At 43.8% G+C, this 16,904-nt stretch overlaps 1 protein-coding gene across 3 annotated transcripts in view; it reads left to right on the top strand.

Moving 5' to 3' along the window:
* Positions 1-7,527: 7,527 nt before the first annotated feature.
* The window catches only part of LOC133402744 (receptor-type tyrosine-protein phosphatase eta), a 32,174-nt gene continuing 22,797 nt past the window's right edge, over positions 7,528-16,904 (top strand). For all 3 annotated transcript variants that reach the window (XM_061676805.1, XM_061676804.1, XM_061676806.1), the window contains exon 1: positions 7,528-7,759. In XM_061676805.1, coding sequence (XP_061532789.1) covers positions 7,691-7,759 — 69 coding nt within the window. In that variant the 5' untranslated portion in view covers positions 7,528-7,690. The remainder of the gene's footprint in view (positions 7,760-16,904) is intronic.

Below are 16,904 nucleotides of genomic sequence, written 5' to 3'. Positions count from 1 at the left end.
GTCGCCGTTCAGCTGAGTTGCGCGGGCGGGTGCCAAACACGAAGCGGGCGGGAACTTGAATAAAGAGTTAACTCACTTTTGACACCACAAAGACACGGAGGTCCGATGTGATTGTTTTGCAAGCCTCATGCCGTTTGTTGGCATCTGCATTCAATAGACCGCAAACTTAAGGCATGTTACACACTCATCTGACCCATGTTATGCATAAAAGAGTACAAATAAAAGGATTCTGATGGAACGGGAGCTTTTGACCAAACACGATCCATTACCTATCAAATGAGTGTTCGCAATATTGATTTCTAATCCTGATAAACCTTTGAAAACCATTTCAGTATCACCTCATGAAAGGAATCCGCATGATACCAGCAAGACAATGCAGACGGCGCTTCACCAGATTTGACATTTTGCAATTTTAAATCCACAAGAAATGTGACCCAAGTACAAACTTGAACAGCTCGTCGCTGTCTCCTTCGCGCTCCTTACACCTTCACACTCACCATCCGTATCGCTCTCCCACATGTCACCATCCTCCGCGGGTCCAAATCAGGCCAATGACCTCCTCTTTCTTGGTATTGCACTTCCTCCTCGTGTCTTTTAGCGTGACTGGCTCACCTCCGTCGTTCGGTCTGTCTCCAGTAGAGCGCGCGCGCACGCACGCACACGTACCATATAAAAGCGAGCGCCTACTGTTCATAAAGAAACCTCCGCGCGGGTTTGTGAGGCCGCCGCACCGAGGACGCAAAGGGAGACGTCCACTGTTCGCTTCTGGATTTGACTTGGAGCCGACCGAACGTCTCCCGTGAACGGTGGGTGCCTCGGCCTTTGCATCACAAAGTCAACTTTGAATCGCACTCGCGGAACGACACGAGTCAATCTAACTCGGTGAGACAGCACATTTGCCACGGGAGATGATTTATGCCTCACTTCAACATTCGCAATCAAAGACAACACAAAGAGTAACGAGTCGCGTCTTGCGCTCGTCACAGCCGCCTCGTGTGCATATTTTGGTATCTAAGGATAGGATGTTCTTATAAGCAGTGTCCTACACGCCAATTCCTTTCTCGTCTTTATTTTTCAGCTGGGGAAAAGAATCTCTCGGGATTCAGATGCCAAGTCCGCTGGCGGGAAAAACAATGGTGCAACTGAACAAAGAGCGAATGAAAACTGCGACTGCGTCGTCGTCTGGGTGTGACTTTGCCAGGAAAGATGACTCCTTTTGGTCCCACTTCCACAGAAGTGTTTGTGTGCCACCAGTGTGTATTGGAAGTGGGACATTTGCATATTATACAGTATTCTCCTTTTTGGTACACTGACTGTTACCGTGCGTGCGTGCCTGCGTGCGTACTTCCTGTGAAATAAAGGAAGTAGAAAGTGGTCACCACCCTGCCTGCAGGGTCCTGATTCCTTGCCAGCCATCCTATGATAGTAACCGTGCACCCGCGGAGAAGAAAAACGCCACGGCAAATATTCGACGTGTTTACTCGGAGATTTCAATCCAAACAACGCATTATGACAGCGCAAAACACACGTTGGTCTGGCGTAGGGGCAATTATGCCAATTTGCTCCGCATAAACAACCAGTTGAGACAGTTATGCAGATGGGGAGATGGGATAGCAGAGCGGTCCGCCCGGAGGGAGAAGATCAAGCGTAATTGCTTCAATCGAAACAATTTTCAAGTGGACTTGGTCGTACAGCTGGTATTGTACAAAGGTGCCCATTATATTCCGTGCAGACTTTGGAGGCACATCCGGTTCTTGGTAACGTCTCTGTTGATCCCTAGTTGATGAGGAGTTACAGTCAATGTGTTACGTGGGACATTTAATGCGTCGGACCTCCATGTGTACCATTCTCCTGATCCGCTCTACGGTGGAAATTGAATCGAATGGAATGCTCTGATGCTGTGGAAGCTCGACGCAACCACGGCTCGCATTGTAAGATTCGATGTCAGAGAAGAAGCCGACGACGACAGGTCAACTTTATTTGACCTTAATCCGAGGCGCATTCAACGGTTTATTTAACACGAGTTCCAGATCCAGGCACTTATAAGAGGGTGTGCACACTTTATCTCAATTGTTTATTTTTACTCCCCTCTCTCGGCAAAATATTCCATCGACATTTCAAATCAATGGTGGAAAAAGTTGGGCGTGACTTAGCTCGGTCTCATTTAGCTACTGTATATTCCTAGCAGGAGTGTGTAGACTTATATATACAGTCTATATCCAGTGCAGGTGACATGATAAACAGTCTTAACTGGGATGGCTTATGTGGATGTGGTGATGATCAAAATCCCTCCTACCACGATAACCGTCCATCATTTTTCTACCTGGAGCCTATCCCAGCTGTCTTTGTGCAAGTGGCGGGCTACAGTCTATCCACAAGGCGCGTACCGTATCGACAATCAACCATTGGCACTCGTATGCACACCTATGGGCGAAATGTCCAGTTAGCCTAACTGGACATATTTCTGAAATCTGGGAGGGAAGCAGACGAACAGGCGATAACCCACTGCTTTTTGGTTTTGATTTTGTCATGTCATACTTGCGCGTGTCTACACAAAACGCTCGCTCCGTGTTTTCCTCCATTTGTGTTTTCGGTTTTGCCACTGCCACTCGAGCCCGGTGTCGCTGGCGGCGAGCTATCCAACCAGTTCAATGCGTTCTCATTTTACTTGACTAAAACTTGCTTTCTTGTGGCCGCAATCCACTTATGGAAACGGCGCAGTTAGGAGTATTATATTCAGCAGTGGCACTTAGTACAGTGACGGAAGTAAAAAGTAACAAACGGGGTATTGTTGCCGATGTTGTAGAATTCACCTCTTAATAGTACCGCTATCAACGATAGAACCCATAAATACTATTTTCGAAAAAGGGAATATCAAAGAACTGCAAATATACCACGTGCTTGAATCAGCGTCGGCAAGAAAAACACGATGAAATAAAGACAATAGAATGTTCGGAATTCAAAAAAAAAAGAAAAAAAGTATGACAATTTGGGTTGTAAATGTCCAATGCGTCTCCGCATCCCAGTCCAAAATGCCAGGTTTCGGTGATCTAAAAAAATGAAACCAAAATAAATCATATCTAAACCAGGACTTTGGATCGCTTACACACCAGAGACAACCACCATGATGTCCTTTTTCTTTTTTGTCTTTTGTTTTTGAATTTCCAATTCCCAAAAGCAGTCCTCTTCACCCATTTCAAGGTTCGGGGGTTCGACTCTCAGCTTTCTGCCGCATTCCAAAGACATGCGTGTGACGTGAATTGAAAGAGATCGTGAGCGTGTGAACGATTGTCTGTCTAGATGTGCCGTGCAATGGGCTGGCGACCGGTCCAGGGGGAACACCGCCTTTTGCCAGAAGTCCCCTTTGATATCGTCTCCGGTCCACCTGCGCCATTCTGAAGATTAGCACTGCTGAAATGGATGGATACTGCACGCAGACTGACCTTTTCGTCGTGGTTCACGTCCACATTGCCAGACACAAAGGCATGCACAGATCAGTTGCATAATGTTTGCAAAGTGATCCATTCTTCAGGTGGTTCGTGGGACACGTCGACGTCAGTGGCGGTAGTAGCGAGTAGCCACGTGTTGACTGTCTACACGACGAAATCAACTCAACTCGAAAAAATAACTTAAAAGCTCAATTGTGAAGTCGTGTTCCGAGGCAGCGACCCCGTTTGGGAATGATCTTATTGCCGTGGAAAATGTTGATTTCAAATGCGTCAAAGGCGTCCTCGCGCATTGTTTCATCACCGTAACACATGGGATGGTTAAGACTGAGGAACTGCAGTAACTTCATCCCAGGCTGACGTTGAGGTTGACACAATCCTCCCTGGGACACCTCATTTTCATCTCTGATAAAACATCTATTATGAGCTGATGGCTGACAGCCAATGCATACAAGCATGCATTAGCACATTCTCCCATTGTCTTCTTCATTTGATTTGGGATGTTAAACACTTTGGTTTATTTCCTGCTTATAATCTTTGAAGGAGGGAAAACACTCACCTTATCAGCCTGATGTTGGAACTCCAACAAGGTCATTGTGCGTCTCTTTGAAGCCCTCCCCAAACACGTTGCTAAAGCGGAGGACGCGATTTGAAGTTTTGATTGCGCTCAGTGTGACGTAACAAAGCAGCAGTCAAGACAAAAGTCTGAATTTGCATTGTATGTGCTCACTTCAAATCAAACGAAGTCCCTCTGGACGAGTTGCCTGCCTTCATTCCTTTGTTCGACTTATTTGCTGTTTGAAATAAGAGTGTGTGTTTGGTCATTTCCAATCAAACTATCCTCTTGGTGCAGTTTGTCCAAGTCAGGTGTGAACACAGTAATCACATATCAAATCAAACATATTTTAAATCAGAGCATGAAGGTCAAATAACAGAAAGATAAATGAATATAACATCAATGTGCAAATTCAGATATTGCTGAACAATATCTATCTTCATCTAAAACATAATAAATCATATAGTTATCAAACAAAAGCTTTGGAAAATAACAAATTAAGGCAAATTCAGCTCCAAGACATTGTCTAATACTGTATTGTTTCTACTTGTTAAACAGGTCGCTACTGCAAAAACATATGTTGCGGCTTAACTGGTCATTTCCCTGGTAACTAAAGTTGTAATAAAACACAAATAAATCTGGTAGCACAAGAACGCACTCCCTCTTGTAGCCGGCATGTGGCTGCGTTGTGAAGTAACCGATTACATTCAAACTCGTGTTCAATGGGAGTCCATACACATTTTGAAGTCAACACACAACAACACATGCATGCTTGCTTTAGCCATTAAAATGACGGACTGTAGAAGCAGTTGGCTGACCAGACTTATTGACTTAGTGTGTGTGTCTGCGTGTGTGTGAGTGAGAGCGAGAGAACAGAACGTAGCCCAGAAGATGCACGCTTTGCACTTACTTGTGACCATAGAATAGTGCCAATGTTGCCATATGCGCGGCCAAAACAACAGAGAAAAGCATCCGCAACTTGCCGCAAGGCGTGCGCTCAAGTTAGAAGTGGGCTGAAATGTCCACGTTTGGGCAGTGACAAAAATGACGCCGCCTGTTAAAGCGGTTGTTTTTCGTAGACGCTGATGTAAACACGCATGGCGACTCACTTCGATTGCTCCGCGAAGCCCAATAAAAGACTCATAAAAGATTTTTGATACATGAAAGTAGCGAGCAGTATGTGGATTATTGTAGCAGAGTAAAAGTACCGTTTCTTCTTGACATAACACTTGCGTAAAAGTAAAACAAATAAGCTTCATTAAAACTACTCTGCGTGCGATTTATCCAACATTTTACTTGAGTAAAGGTAACGGAGTAAATATAGTGCGTTACTACGCTCATGGGCGAGAGGCACGATACGGCTAGGGATGGTCGACGGCCAATCGCGGTTTTGAACTCGTCTCAGCATGATTTCACGTGAACTCTTGTCTGGTTCAGCTGCGGTGACAAAATAATACGTACAGTAAACCGACGTGATTCACTGGGAAAGGTGACCGAGCCCTTCTGCAAATAGCCAAGAAACGTGAGTCATTGACAACCCCCCAATTTCTTTGGAGAATTGTGTTCCAATGTCGTTTAAAACTGTAAATCTACTCCAAACGATGGTCCCAAAACACTTCAATATCATTTTAAGATCATCTGACAAAATTACCCGTAAAACGTAAATGGTTTGCAATTTACACATTATTCGATTCTGAAAAATGCATCGAAAGTGCAAGCGCGTACGTGCCGCTTCGCAATCCCGACAAAATAGCAATTGTCAATAACGAGAACGCCGACGTTTGTTAGCTTGAGCGCGTTAAATTTGCCACTCCGCAGGCCTAAGACATACACATGCAGCGAAGACGCTCTCGTAACATTTTCCTTTAACAGTCCCGCCTGAACCAACGTAAAAAGATTTTTTTGGATCAAGTTTTGGCGCCATCTCGTGGCATCTCGAGACATTCCACAAAGAGCACAAACATTCGACTTTGCGTTGGTCCGTCACTTTAAATTTCAACAAAATACTGTACATTCAAGTCTGTGATTGGAAGGTCACAAAATGTGAAAAGGTTCAAGGGGTATGAATACTTTTGCAAGGCACTGTGTGTAATACCACCCCAACGCCGAGTTGTCTGCCCATGACTTGGCAGCTAGGGTCGGTGAAGATCTGCCATTTTCAAGCAAAGGCCTGTGTGCCCTGTCTGAAACACTATCATGTCAAAGGCAAAAGGTCAATCGCATTGGATGCACAGGTTAGCACCAGCTGATAGCGTTAGCGTTTTTGCAAAGCAGCAAATCGGGTTTTCTTTGTATGTGTATTGGCGTTTTGGCAACAAGTGTCACACACCTGCGCGCGTGAGGCGCAAACAAGTGCAATTTGCCGCCGTTGTGATGAGCTCGGGGGGCGTCTCTATTTTAGGGGGTCTGAAGCCCCGCGAAAAAAAATTCTCCTCCAAAAACGACAGTGTTTGGTAGTGTGTGTTTATGGCAAACCCCTCTCCCCACATCAAACTAAATTTAGGGGGGGCGGTTACAGCGGTTTGAATTTTAGCCGATAATTCCAGAGCATATTAATCATATACCGGGAGAAAGATCATTTCAGATGTTCGTTTGAAACAATTGTTTCCGGTTTTCTCGTTTATGTGTGACGTCGCGTTCGTGAATGTCATCTGCTCCGACATGCACCGCATATTGTATGTGTGTCACTTGCCCTTTCCTGCACCGTGCTCTGTGAGAAAGCTGATAGTAAGAAATTTTTTTTTTTTTAAAAACTATAAATGTAAATAAACTTGACCCAATCTCTCCAGTGTAGCCTGGCAAACGTGGCCACACCGCCTTGGACCCTGTGTTACGATCACTCCGATTTTGACTTTTAGAACTGCCCGTGGATGCCACAAGATGGCGGCGTCTCACTACTTATGTCGAAATGAAATTCCTCAACTCACTTCCGTAATATTACTCATAAATAATAAGAATCATAATAATAATAGGCAGCACAGCGCCGACTGGCTAGCACATCTGAATAGACTTTTTGGAGGAGTCGCCATTTTGGAGGGGTCGACTTAAAACAACCTGTGAACCATCAACAAAGCGCCCGAACGACACGAACGGTTTGCGATTCAAACGGTTAATAAGCACAAGACACCTCGTCAATCGCGTTTGTCATATATTTCTTGAATGACAAAGCAACTTTGTGCACTCCATCCATTTCGTCTGCATGCAAAAGTCACATGTGCATCCCTCCTTCATGCTTGAGCCCGTCGCTGCATGCAGTCTGTACAGTCGAACTCAATCCCGTGTGTCCGCTGCATAGAAGGTCAGGCAAAGTCGAAGGGAGCAAATATTTGTGTGTTCAGTGGCCTTTCAGGGGGACGATGCATTCCTTCGGCCATTGTGGCCAAGTTATGGTCGGAATGTGGGACGACTCCTTCAATTGTGCCTGACCAATTTGCCCTCGGTGATGAGGAGGAGGAGGAGGAGGAGGAGGAGTGTAAACTACTTTATGAAACTTTCACCGAATGACGCGCTCCTCCCTGTTCCCAGAGAGGAACAAGGTTTCCCCATCGCACTCTGCCTTTCTCGTGTCGTGTCACTTTGACGGTGGAAGAAGAAGAAGAAGAAGAAGAAGAAGAAGAAGAAAGACATTTGGGGCATGCCAAGTGGGTAGAAACGCTTTTTTTTTTTTTTTTTTTTTTTAGCGGTCATCATGAAAACGTCCCCGCTGCCCTTCATCGCTTCTCTGTGGATTTTTCTTCCGCCCAGCGTGCTCATCAAGGTAAGCGTGGCTTCTTGCGCGACGGCTTCGACGGAGACAGCGGCGCTCGCGAGCGCACCTGTCGCGCAGCAGGCCGGCTGCGCTTTGCGTCTGCTGCGCCGCAACGAGACGCCGCTGCTTTTGCGTGCTTGAGCCAAGTCGAGAATAAACTCTGAACTCCACCTGCGCCAACCAATGAGCGTTACAGTTCAACATTTTTCAAAAAACGTTTTAAAACTCACAGTTCAAAAATTTTATTTAAGCATTGGAATTTGTATCGCATATTGAAAATGAAATAAAAAATATAGAGCAGAATTGTTTTTTACAATACAACAGTAGGGTTAACAAAGATTAGTACAGTAAACGACCACGCCGTATATATACTCCAATGATATTATTGAATCCATATTCGAATGATTATTTCAATAATCCTCTTATCTTTACAGGATATTTAATCTCGGAAAACATTTTTACCCAAATTCAAATAGAGAGACATTTTTGGTCCACGTTGAGATGAGAAGTGCTGTTACAAACACACAATAAGTGAAGCTAATGAAGGGTTATACTACAGATACATATAATCATTTCATTTAAAATCTCTCTAGAAAAGTAATATAACTATATTATTACTTTATTCTACTGTATATACAACCCCAATTCCAATGAAGTTGCGACGTTGTGTTAACCATAAATTAAAAACAGAATACAATGATTTTCAAATCATGTTCCACCTATATTTAATGGAATACACTACAAAGACAAGATATTTCATGTTCACACTGATCAACTTTCTTGTTTTTAGCAAATAATCATGAACTTCGAATTTTATGGCTGCAACACGTTCCAAAAAAGCTGGGGCAGGCTCATGTTTACCACCGTGTTAGTTACATCACCTTTTCTTTCAACAACATTTAATAAACGTTTGGGAACTGAGGACACTAATTGTTGAAGCTTTGTAGGTGGAATTATTTCCCTTTCCCTTGAAAAAGACGTTGCTTGGATGGCAGCATATGTTTCTCCAAAACCTGTATGTACCTTTCAGCATGAATGGTGCCTTCGCAGATATGTACGTTACCCATGCCGTTGGCACTAACACAGCAGCATATCATCACAGATGCTGGCTTTTGAACTTTGCGTCCATAACGGTCCGGATGGTTCTTTTCCTCTTTGGCCCGGAGGACATGAGGTCCACAATTTCCAAAAACAATTTGAAATGTGGACTCATCGGCCCACAGAACACTTTTCCACTTCGCATCGGTCCATCTTCGATGAGCTCGGGCCCAGAGAAGCCGCCAGTGTTTCTGGGTGTTGTTGATAAATGGCTTTTGCTTTGCATAGTAGAGTTTCAAAACAATCAAGTTAAATATCTTGTCTTTTTTAGTGTATTCAATTAAATATAGCATGCATGTTGATAAACTCGGGCCCGAGTTGATAAATGGCTTTTCCTTTTCATAGTAGAGTTTTAAGTTGCCCTTACGGATGTAGCGCCGAACTGTATTTATTGTCATTGGTTTTCTGAAGTGTTCCTGAGCCCATGCGGTGATATCCTTTACACAATATATGTCGGTTTTGATGCAGCGCCGCCCGAGGGATCGAAGGTCACGGGCATTCAATGTTATTTTTTCGGCCTTGCCGCTTCCATGCAGCGATTTCTCCAGATTCTCTGAACCTTTTGATGTTATTATGGACCGTAGATGATGAAATCCCTAAATTCCTTGCAATTGTACGTTGAGGAACATTGTCCTAAAACTGTTGGACTATTTTCTCACGCACTTGTTCACAAAGAGGTGATCCTCGCCCCATCTTCGCTTGTGAATGACTGAGCAAATCAGGGAAGCAATCACGGCCCCCACCTGTTCCCAATGAGCCTGTTCACCTGCGGGATGTTCCAAACAGGTGTTTGATGAGCATTCCTCAACTTTCTCAGTCTTTTTTGCCACCTCTGCCAGCTTTGTTGGAACGGGTTGCAGCCATCAAATTCTAAGTTCACGATTATTTGCTCAAAACAATCAAGTTGATCAGTTTGAACATTAAATATCTTGTCTTGGTAGAGGATTCAATGAAATATAGGTTGAACATGATTTGCAAATCATTGTATTCTGTTTTTATTTATGTTTAACACAACGTCCCAACTTTCATTGGAATTGGGGTTGTATATATATATATATATATATATATATATATATATATATATATATAGTACTAGAGACATCTCTCACCATGATGCAGTTCGGATTTACACTAAACCATGGCCACAATGAGAAACATATTGTTAAATGAATCTGCCACTGCAGGTGTACCTAAAGAGGTGTCCTGTGAGTGTGCTAGGGTAGAAACATCCACATTTGTATCGGGTTTGTGGCTATGAAATCCAGAATGAAGCTATTGATAGGAGTTATACAGCATATATACAGCGTTAAGAATGCATCCCAGGGAAGTGGGATGACGTAATTGCGTGTGTGTGCGGACTGGCCCACCTGTCCTCGCTGCGCTGGTCTTTCTGGGGGGGGAAAAGGGGGGGAGGGGTTGAGAATGGCAGGTGGACGCCTGTGGCCAATACAGAGGGGTCAGGATTGGAATGCGGCCACGTCAACTCTTCGCTGCCGCAAATGATTATTATTTGATTCAGCTAAGCCGTTGAGTGACGTGAAGTTCTAAATGTTCCCGGTCACAGCCCGCGCGCCGCTATCTCTCGTCGGAACCATTTTACATATGCACCACAAAGCAGTGACAACACTGACAAGTGCCCATTGTGTCATAGTGGACATGGCGCGTTTCGTCTTACATCGGTCGTTGCGCACATCAGTATAACATCCTGTGCAGTTTTTGTGCTCGTTTAGGGCCACGCCTTCCCACCGATGAAACAACCGCAGTTGTGTGCACTCAGCAAATGCAGAAGTGCTGTTTTATTTTTTGTCGTGCAGCACTTGCAGCGGAGGAAGTGAACGTTCGCAGTATGCCAACAAAATGTATCATTTTGTTGGGCCTTTGTGTAACATTCGAGTGAGAGACAACACATTTTATTGCATATATATATATATATATATATATATATATATATATATATATATATATATATATATATATATATATATATATATGCAAAGCACAAGTGACATGTTTGTCTTTAAAAGATAGGAAGGCTGGTCAAGCAACGAAACGCTTTCATTGACAACTGCTTAAATCACGAGGTGTGTTCATATGCATGGGATATTTTCAAGACACTGGATATTTTCTTCTCACGATACATAAGTGTGGTATGAGGGACATTGTATTGGGCTCGATGAGGTCATAAAAAAAAAGAGAGCCATTTTTAGCTATATATAGTATTGAAACATTTGAACTAGGGCATATACATCTGTGGGCGAAAAAGGAAGTTCAGCCTGAAAAAGGGGACATTTTCAACTTCCTCATTTTTGGGTGGTTTGCATACTGATACTCGTCGTATCGTGTTCCTTCATGTCTCAAAGAAAAACAAGTATCGTCCGCTTAACTCTGGTGTCCTTTGAAGGAGACATACTTGGACCTTTTTCTTCACGATTCCAAACAGTTCACCATGTGTCTTCATATAGCGTTTGTGACACGCTTTGATCAAGAATTGTAGACATTTGGCTACAGGCTATTTGTTGCCATGATGAAATGAGCCTGTTTTAGGGGGGGGGGGCTCTGTCCCACGCAGTGTGCGACCCGTCAACCTGGTTTTCTGCGGCTGGCGGCTGGCTTCGACTGGTGGAAGCAGAGCCCGGTGTCTGGCTAATTTAACCAATTTAACTTTAAGTCAATTGTCTATATGTCCCCTCATATAGCTAAACAGTGAATAAAGGTTTTAGAATGCGATACTGGAACCAATGAATTTATTTCCATGATTGTTTTGTGGGTAAAAAAAAAAGACTTCGAAAATGGATTCAGCGTTTAATGGTGCAAAAAAAAAAAAAACCGCCCAAATGCTTTGTTCATGTTTTCAAAATTCATTATGTCGTGACTTCTTCCTGTTCAGTTGAACTCTTGTGGTTAGCTCAGACCACGACGGCATAAGCACAATGCTTCCTTGTGTCCCTCCATCTGATCAATTAGTTACCAGGCCTTTGAGCCTCTGAGAGGTCAGAGAGATTCTTTCATCCAAACGGGTTTAGCAGGGCATCTGGCCTTCTCATTCCAGGTGGGAAATTTGGCACTCCCTCAATTGGGATGCAAACGTACTAAAACATATGATAGATTGCTACAGATACTACTCATAAACGAATGATAAACAACACAGAGAATATGAATGTACTATGACATGAGCGTTCCAAAAATATCATCAAAAATCGACCCGAAATGGGACAGCGGCACGTTCGAACCCACTTGAGGCAAAGTACGAGACTTTGCATGAGTTTATCATGGTATGGAGAGATTGGCCATGCCTTTATATGGTTACATTCTCTCTCTGTTGGGCCCAGTCGCTGTATGAGAAATGAAAAGCTGGTGACGCTGCTATCAGTGGGAAACATCTTGGAACAAGGAAATGGGACGCTTAGTCAATTTCACAAGAGGCGGCCTGGAGTGACTACAAACAGTGTGTGACTGACACTATTCCGTATGTCAGTCGCAAGCAACCTTCCCTCATCTCGTTCTTGCTATTTTTCCTTCGCTTGCAGCAGATGAGTGAATGAGGAATAGAATAGAGGCATCAAATGTGTTCAAATGTATCTAAATGAGGAAACTGTGTCACATAAGGGTCTGGAGTATGAACACGAGTCACAAATCAAGTGTTTTTCTGTGGAATGCCACAGCCTCCACCCACTCGCAAAGTTCACTTGAGACTGCGCGAGGACGGTCCAGTTTGAAATTAACATAGTCGCCTATAACCAGGGGGCTACGGGAGGCTGTGCATGTAAAAGATGAATTACAAAGAGTCACAGTTCCCCCAGTGCATGTAAATGAGACACAGGCTCCTCCCTGCACCTCAAAGGCCTTATTGTCAGCAGATAGCAGATCATTTGATCAGTGACCTCCCAGCAGGTCACGGCCAAACGAAGCAGTCAGGTCCAAATTTATTCCTCGTTTCATTCCTTGTCTGCTAAGTAACAATTCAATGCCCGGACGTAATACATCTTACTGCCAAAAAAAAAGTAGCGCTGCCTAAGAGTAGGATGTAGGGGATTTGAGATTTGGGGTTCAAATCTTGGCTGAAGACCTCCTAAAATATTCGCAAGCCACCTTAAATCATTTGTTTGATGTATTTATTTATTATTATTTGGGGGAATATATATATATGAAAATGGATGGATGGATGGATGGATGGATACACACACACACATATACAGCGGCTTAAATAAGTATTTAACACATCGCCACTTTTCTCGCTAAATATACATCCAAAGGTGCTATTGACATGAAAATGTCACCGGCTGTTGGGAACAATCCAAGTAATCCATACATACAGAGAAAGTAGAACAAATATGCTCCGAAATTAAGTTGTGTGTAAAAATGTGAAATGATACAGGGGGAAAGTTTTGAACACATAAAGAAAGGGGGGTGCAAAAAGGCACGGCAAGCCAAGACACCACCTAAAATCGATCAATAATCAAATAGCAATCCAGCCCCTTGTCAGTGCAAATGAATATCAGCTGGTGCAGTCCTAATTGAGGGCCTACAAAAAGGTCTCATTGCCAAGGCGTGCGTCAAGACGCATCTCGTGATGGGTAAGAGCAAAGTGCTGTCTCAAGACCATCGCAAACTAATTGGCGCAAAACATAACGATGGCATTGGTTGCAGGTGCATATCGAAACTTCTGAATGTTCCAGTGAGCGCGGTTGGGGCGATAATACGGAAGTGGAAAGCCGATAATACCACCATAAATTTGCCTGGATCAGGTGCTCCTCGCAAGATTTCTGACAGAGGAGTGCAAAGAATAATCAGAAGAGTTGTCCAAGAGCCAAGGACCACCTGTGGAGAGCTTCAAAAAGACCTGCAATTAGCAGGTACTGTCGGCACAAGACAAATTTGGTCTTTCCCAATTGCACGATGTCAGACCACTGCCATGAAATCTTGCCGTATCTCGGTCAAACAGCGGCAACACTACGCAAAATGTATTCCGATACCACTGCATCCCGTCTTTTACGATCCCTGGGCTTTACCTTGTCAAATCAAACACGGAACCATGCGACAACGGCCCAGCCAATCACCTGACTTGAATCCAATCAGGCACGCAGCTAAAAACAATAACTTATTCATCAGAGTAAAATAATAACAATAATAATAGTAACATATAGTTAGCTCTAGCTCCCAGCGAAGGACAACATTCTCCCATGTAAGTCAGAAAGGTCGCGCAGCCATTTGCCTTTTCTGGCTTGCGCGCATTCTCTGGTCAAGTCAAACCTGACATTCACGCACCCACATGCCAGCTACGCCGTGTGGGTGGAGTAACCTTCTCTGCCAAATCAGGACAGCCTGCAAATGGCGTGCATTTTCTCATGAACTTAACTCCTCCGCAGAGGCTCTCGTAAGACTAGCGCCTCTTAAAGGTGAAACATCGTATTGCACCTTTTGATTCACTTCAGTGCCCGGCGACGGCACAGTGCGGCTGACTTGCGTTGCCGGTGTGGATGTACACTCACCGAATGCCCAATGGCCGGCTTCTTGTGTTGTGAAACGATGTATTCTCACGCCCCGGCGCAAACAAGTCAATTGTGAGTCATTTTTAACATAAAAACATAATACGGCGGTACCGTACAATCGTAAATCGAAATTTAGTTTTGAAAGTTAACCCAATCGATGTTCAGTGTGTATGCCCGCTTGTACGTACGTTTCTCCTCTATGTGACTGTTCACAGTTAATGTAGGACGTTCTCTTGAAGCTCGCTGTGTACGGTAGTACTGTGCCGGGGACAGTACATCCCATATTTCCAGGTCCTTTAAGCTACACGGTGATGGAGCAGTCAGGGCTGTGCTGTGGGAGGAGGATACCTGGACACACACACACACACACACACACACACACGCACGCACGAACACACACACAGACACACACACACACACACACACACACGCACACAGTGTTACTATGCTGCTCTCACAGAAGTGCGAACACACATTGACCATCTGAATCGCAACACATAGCACAGATAACGGTGCAGATGGATCAACTGGCCAATCATAAGGGAGAACTGCCCATTCGGTTCAATTTGCTCAAGAAAGTCAAAAGAAAGTTTCACAAGCCTGAAAATTAAATTAACATCAAAGTTTTGAGTAAGTCACACATACTGAAGGAATTTATAAATGTAGGCAATTTTCAAAGGAGAGGCCAATGTAGCTAATGGGAAATATCATTTTGGTTTGGTTATTTGTTCATTCCCCACATAGCAGTGGTGCATGTAGGAAATAGAAACACTGGGTTGAACATCATTGAAATGTGACAGCAATGTGTTCTCCAAAGACTCGTGGTTCTTTTTCTTCTTCTTTCTGACCTTAATGAGACTGAGGTTCGAAGTACAGCAAAATATTTTGCTTGATCTGTTATCTGGGGTCTCTGGGTGGGTACAGGAAGTCATGTTTGCACAGAAACAATGGACATGTTTCTCAGGAGAAACTTCTGAGCCAATGAATTGTATATACAAAGACTGACTCTGACCTTTAAAAACGGATTAGTGAAATGTGACATTTGCTGCAGTGATAAATGTGCACATTGTCCCACTCTGTGATGTGAAAGGTTGTCAATCAATCCTTAAACAGGCACACAAATTAAACGCCTGCTGGACTATAAGCTGCAAGTGCTTAAAGATCGTTCACATGCCCTGTGTATATATAAATATTTACATATATATACAACCCCAATTCCAATGAAGTTGGGACGTTGTGTTAAACATAAATAAAAACAGAATACAATGATTTGCAAATCATGTTCGACCTATATGAAATTGAATACACGACAAAGACAAGATATTTCATGTTCAAACTGACAAACTTGATTGTTTTTAGCAAATAATCATGAACTTAGAATTTGATGGCTGCAACACGTTCCCAAAAAGCTGGGACAGGGTCATGTTTACCACGGTGTTACATCACATTTTCTTTTGACAACATTCAATAAACGTTTGGGAACTGAGGACACGAACTGTTGAAGCTTTGTAGGTGGAATTCTTTCCCATTCTTGCTCGATGTACAGCTTCAGCCGTTCAACAGTCCGGGGTCTCTCCGTTGTCGTATTTTACGCTTCATAACGCGCCACGCATTTTCAATGGGAGACAGGTCTGGACTGCAGGCGGGCCAGTCTAGTACCCGCACTCTTTTACTACGAAGCCACTCTGTTGTAATGTGGTTTGGCATTGTCATTGTCTTGTCTGAAATAAGCAGGGGCGTCCATGAAGAAGACGTTGCTTGGATGGCAGCATATGTTTCTCCAAAACCTGTATGTACGTTTCAGCATTAATGGTGCCTTCACAGATGTGTAAGTTACCCATACCATTGGCACTAGCACAGTCCCAGACCATCACAGATACTGGCTTTTGAACTTTGCGTCCAGAACAGTCCGGATGGTTCTTTTCCTCTTTTGGCCCGGAGGACACGACGTCCACAATTTCCCGAAACAATTTGAGATGTGGACTCATCGGACCACGGAACACTTTTCCACTTTGCATCGGTCCATCTTAGATGAGCTCGGGCCCAGAGAAGCCGCCAGTGTTTCTGGGTGTTGTTGATAAATGGCTTTTGCTTTGCATAGTAGAGTTTCAAAACAATCAAGTTAAATATCTTGTCTTTGTAGTGTATTCAATTAAATATAGCATGCATGTTTTAGGATGTGGGAGGAAATCGGAGTACCCAGGGAAAACCCACGCAGGCACGGGGAGAACATCCAAAAAACTCCACACAGGCGGGGCTGGGATTTAAACCCAGCAATAGAAAATGCCATATAGCATTCCAATACCAATAGCAGAGAAATCCTTTTTCACAGCATGTTAAGCAGACATGCAGCCATGTACAGCCAGGTCACGCAATGTTTAGCAGTATATTTGTTTTCACGATGTCTTTGTTTCAAGTAATCCGAGTGTAAGAAGCTGATGTCAACAAGGCCCGCCCTCGGGTGACAGCGTTGAAGGTGATGTCTTGATTGTGCTGAGGTCCAAGTCTTGTTCCAGAGGAAGGAACTGGGGTGTTATCTGGAGGCACGCAGCAAAGATGGGCTGAAC

This window comes from Phycodurus eques, chromosome 5 (assembly GCF_024500275.1).
Source record: "Phycodurus eques isolate BA_2022a chromosome 5, UOR_Pequ_1.1, whole genome shotgun sequence".
Taxonomy (NCBI): Eukaryota; Metazoa; Chordata; class Actinopteri; order Syngnathiformes; family Syngnathidae; genus Phycodurus; species Phycodurus eques.
This window is presented reverse-complemented; position numbering and strand designations above follow the sequence as displayed.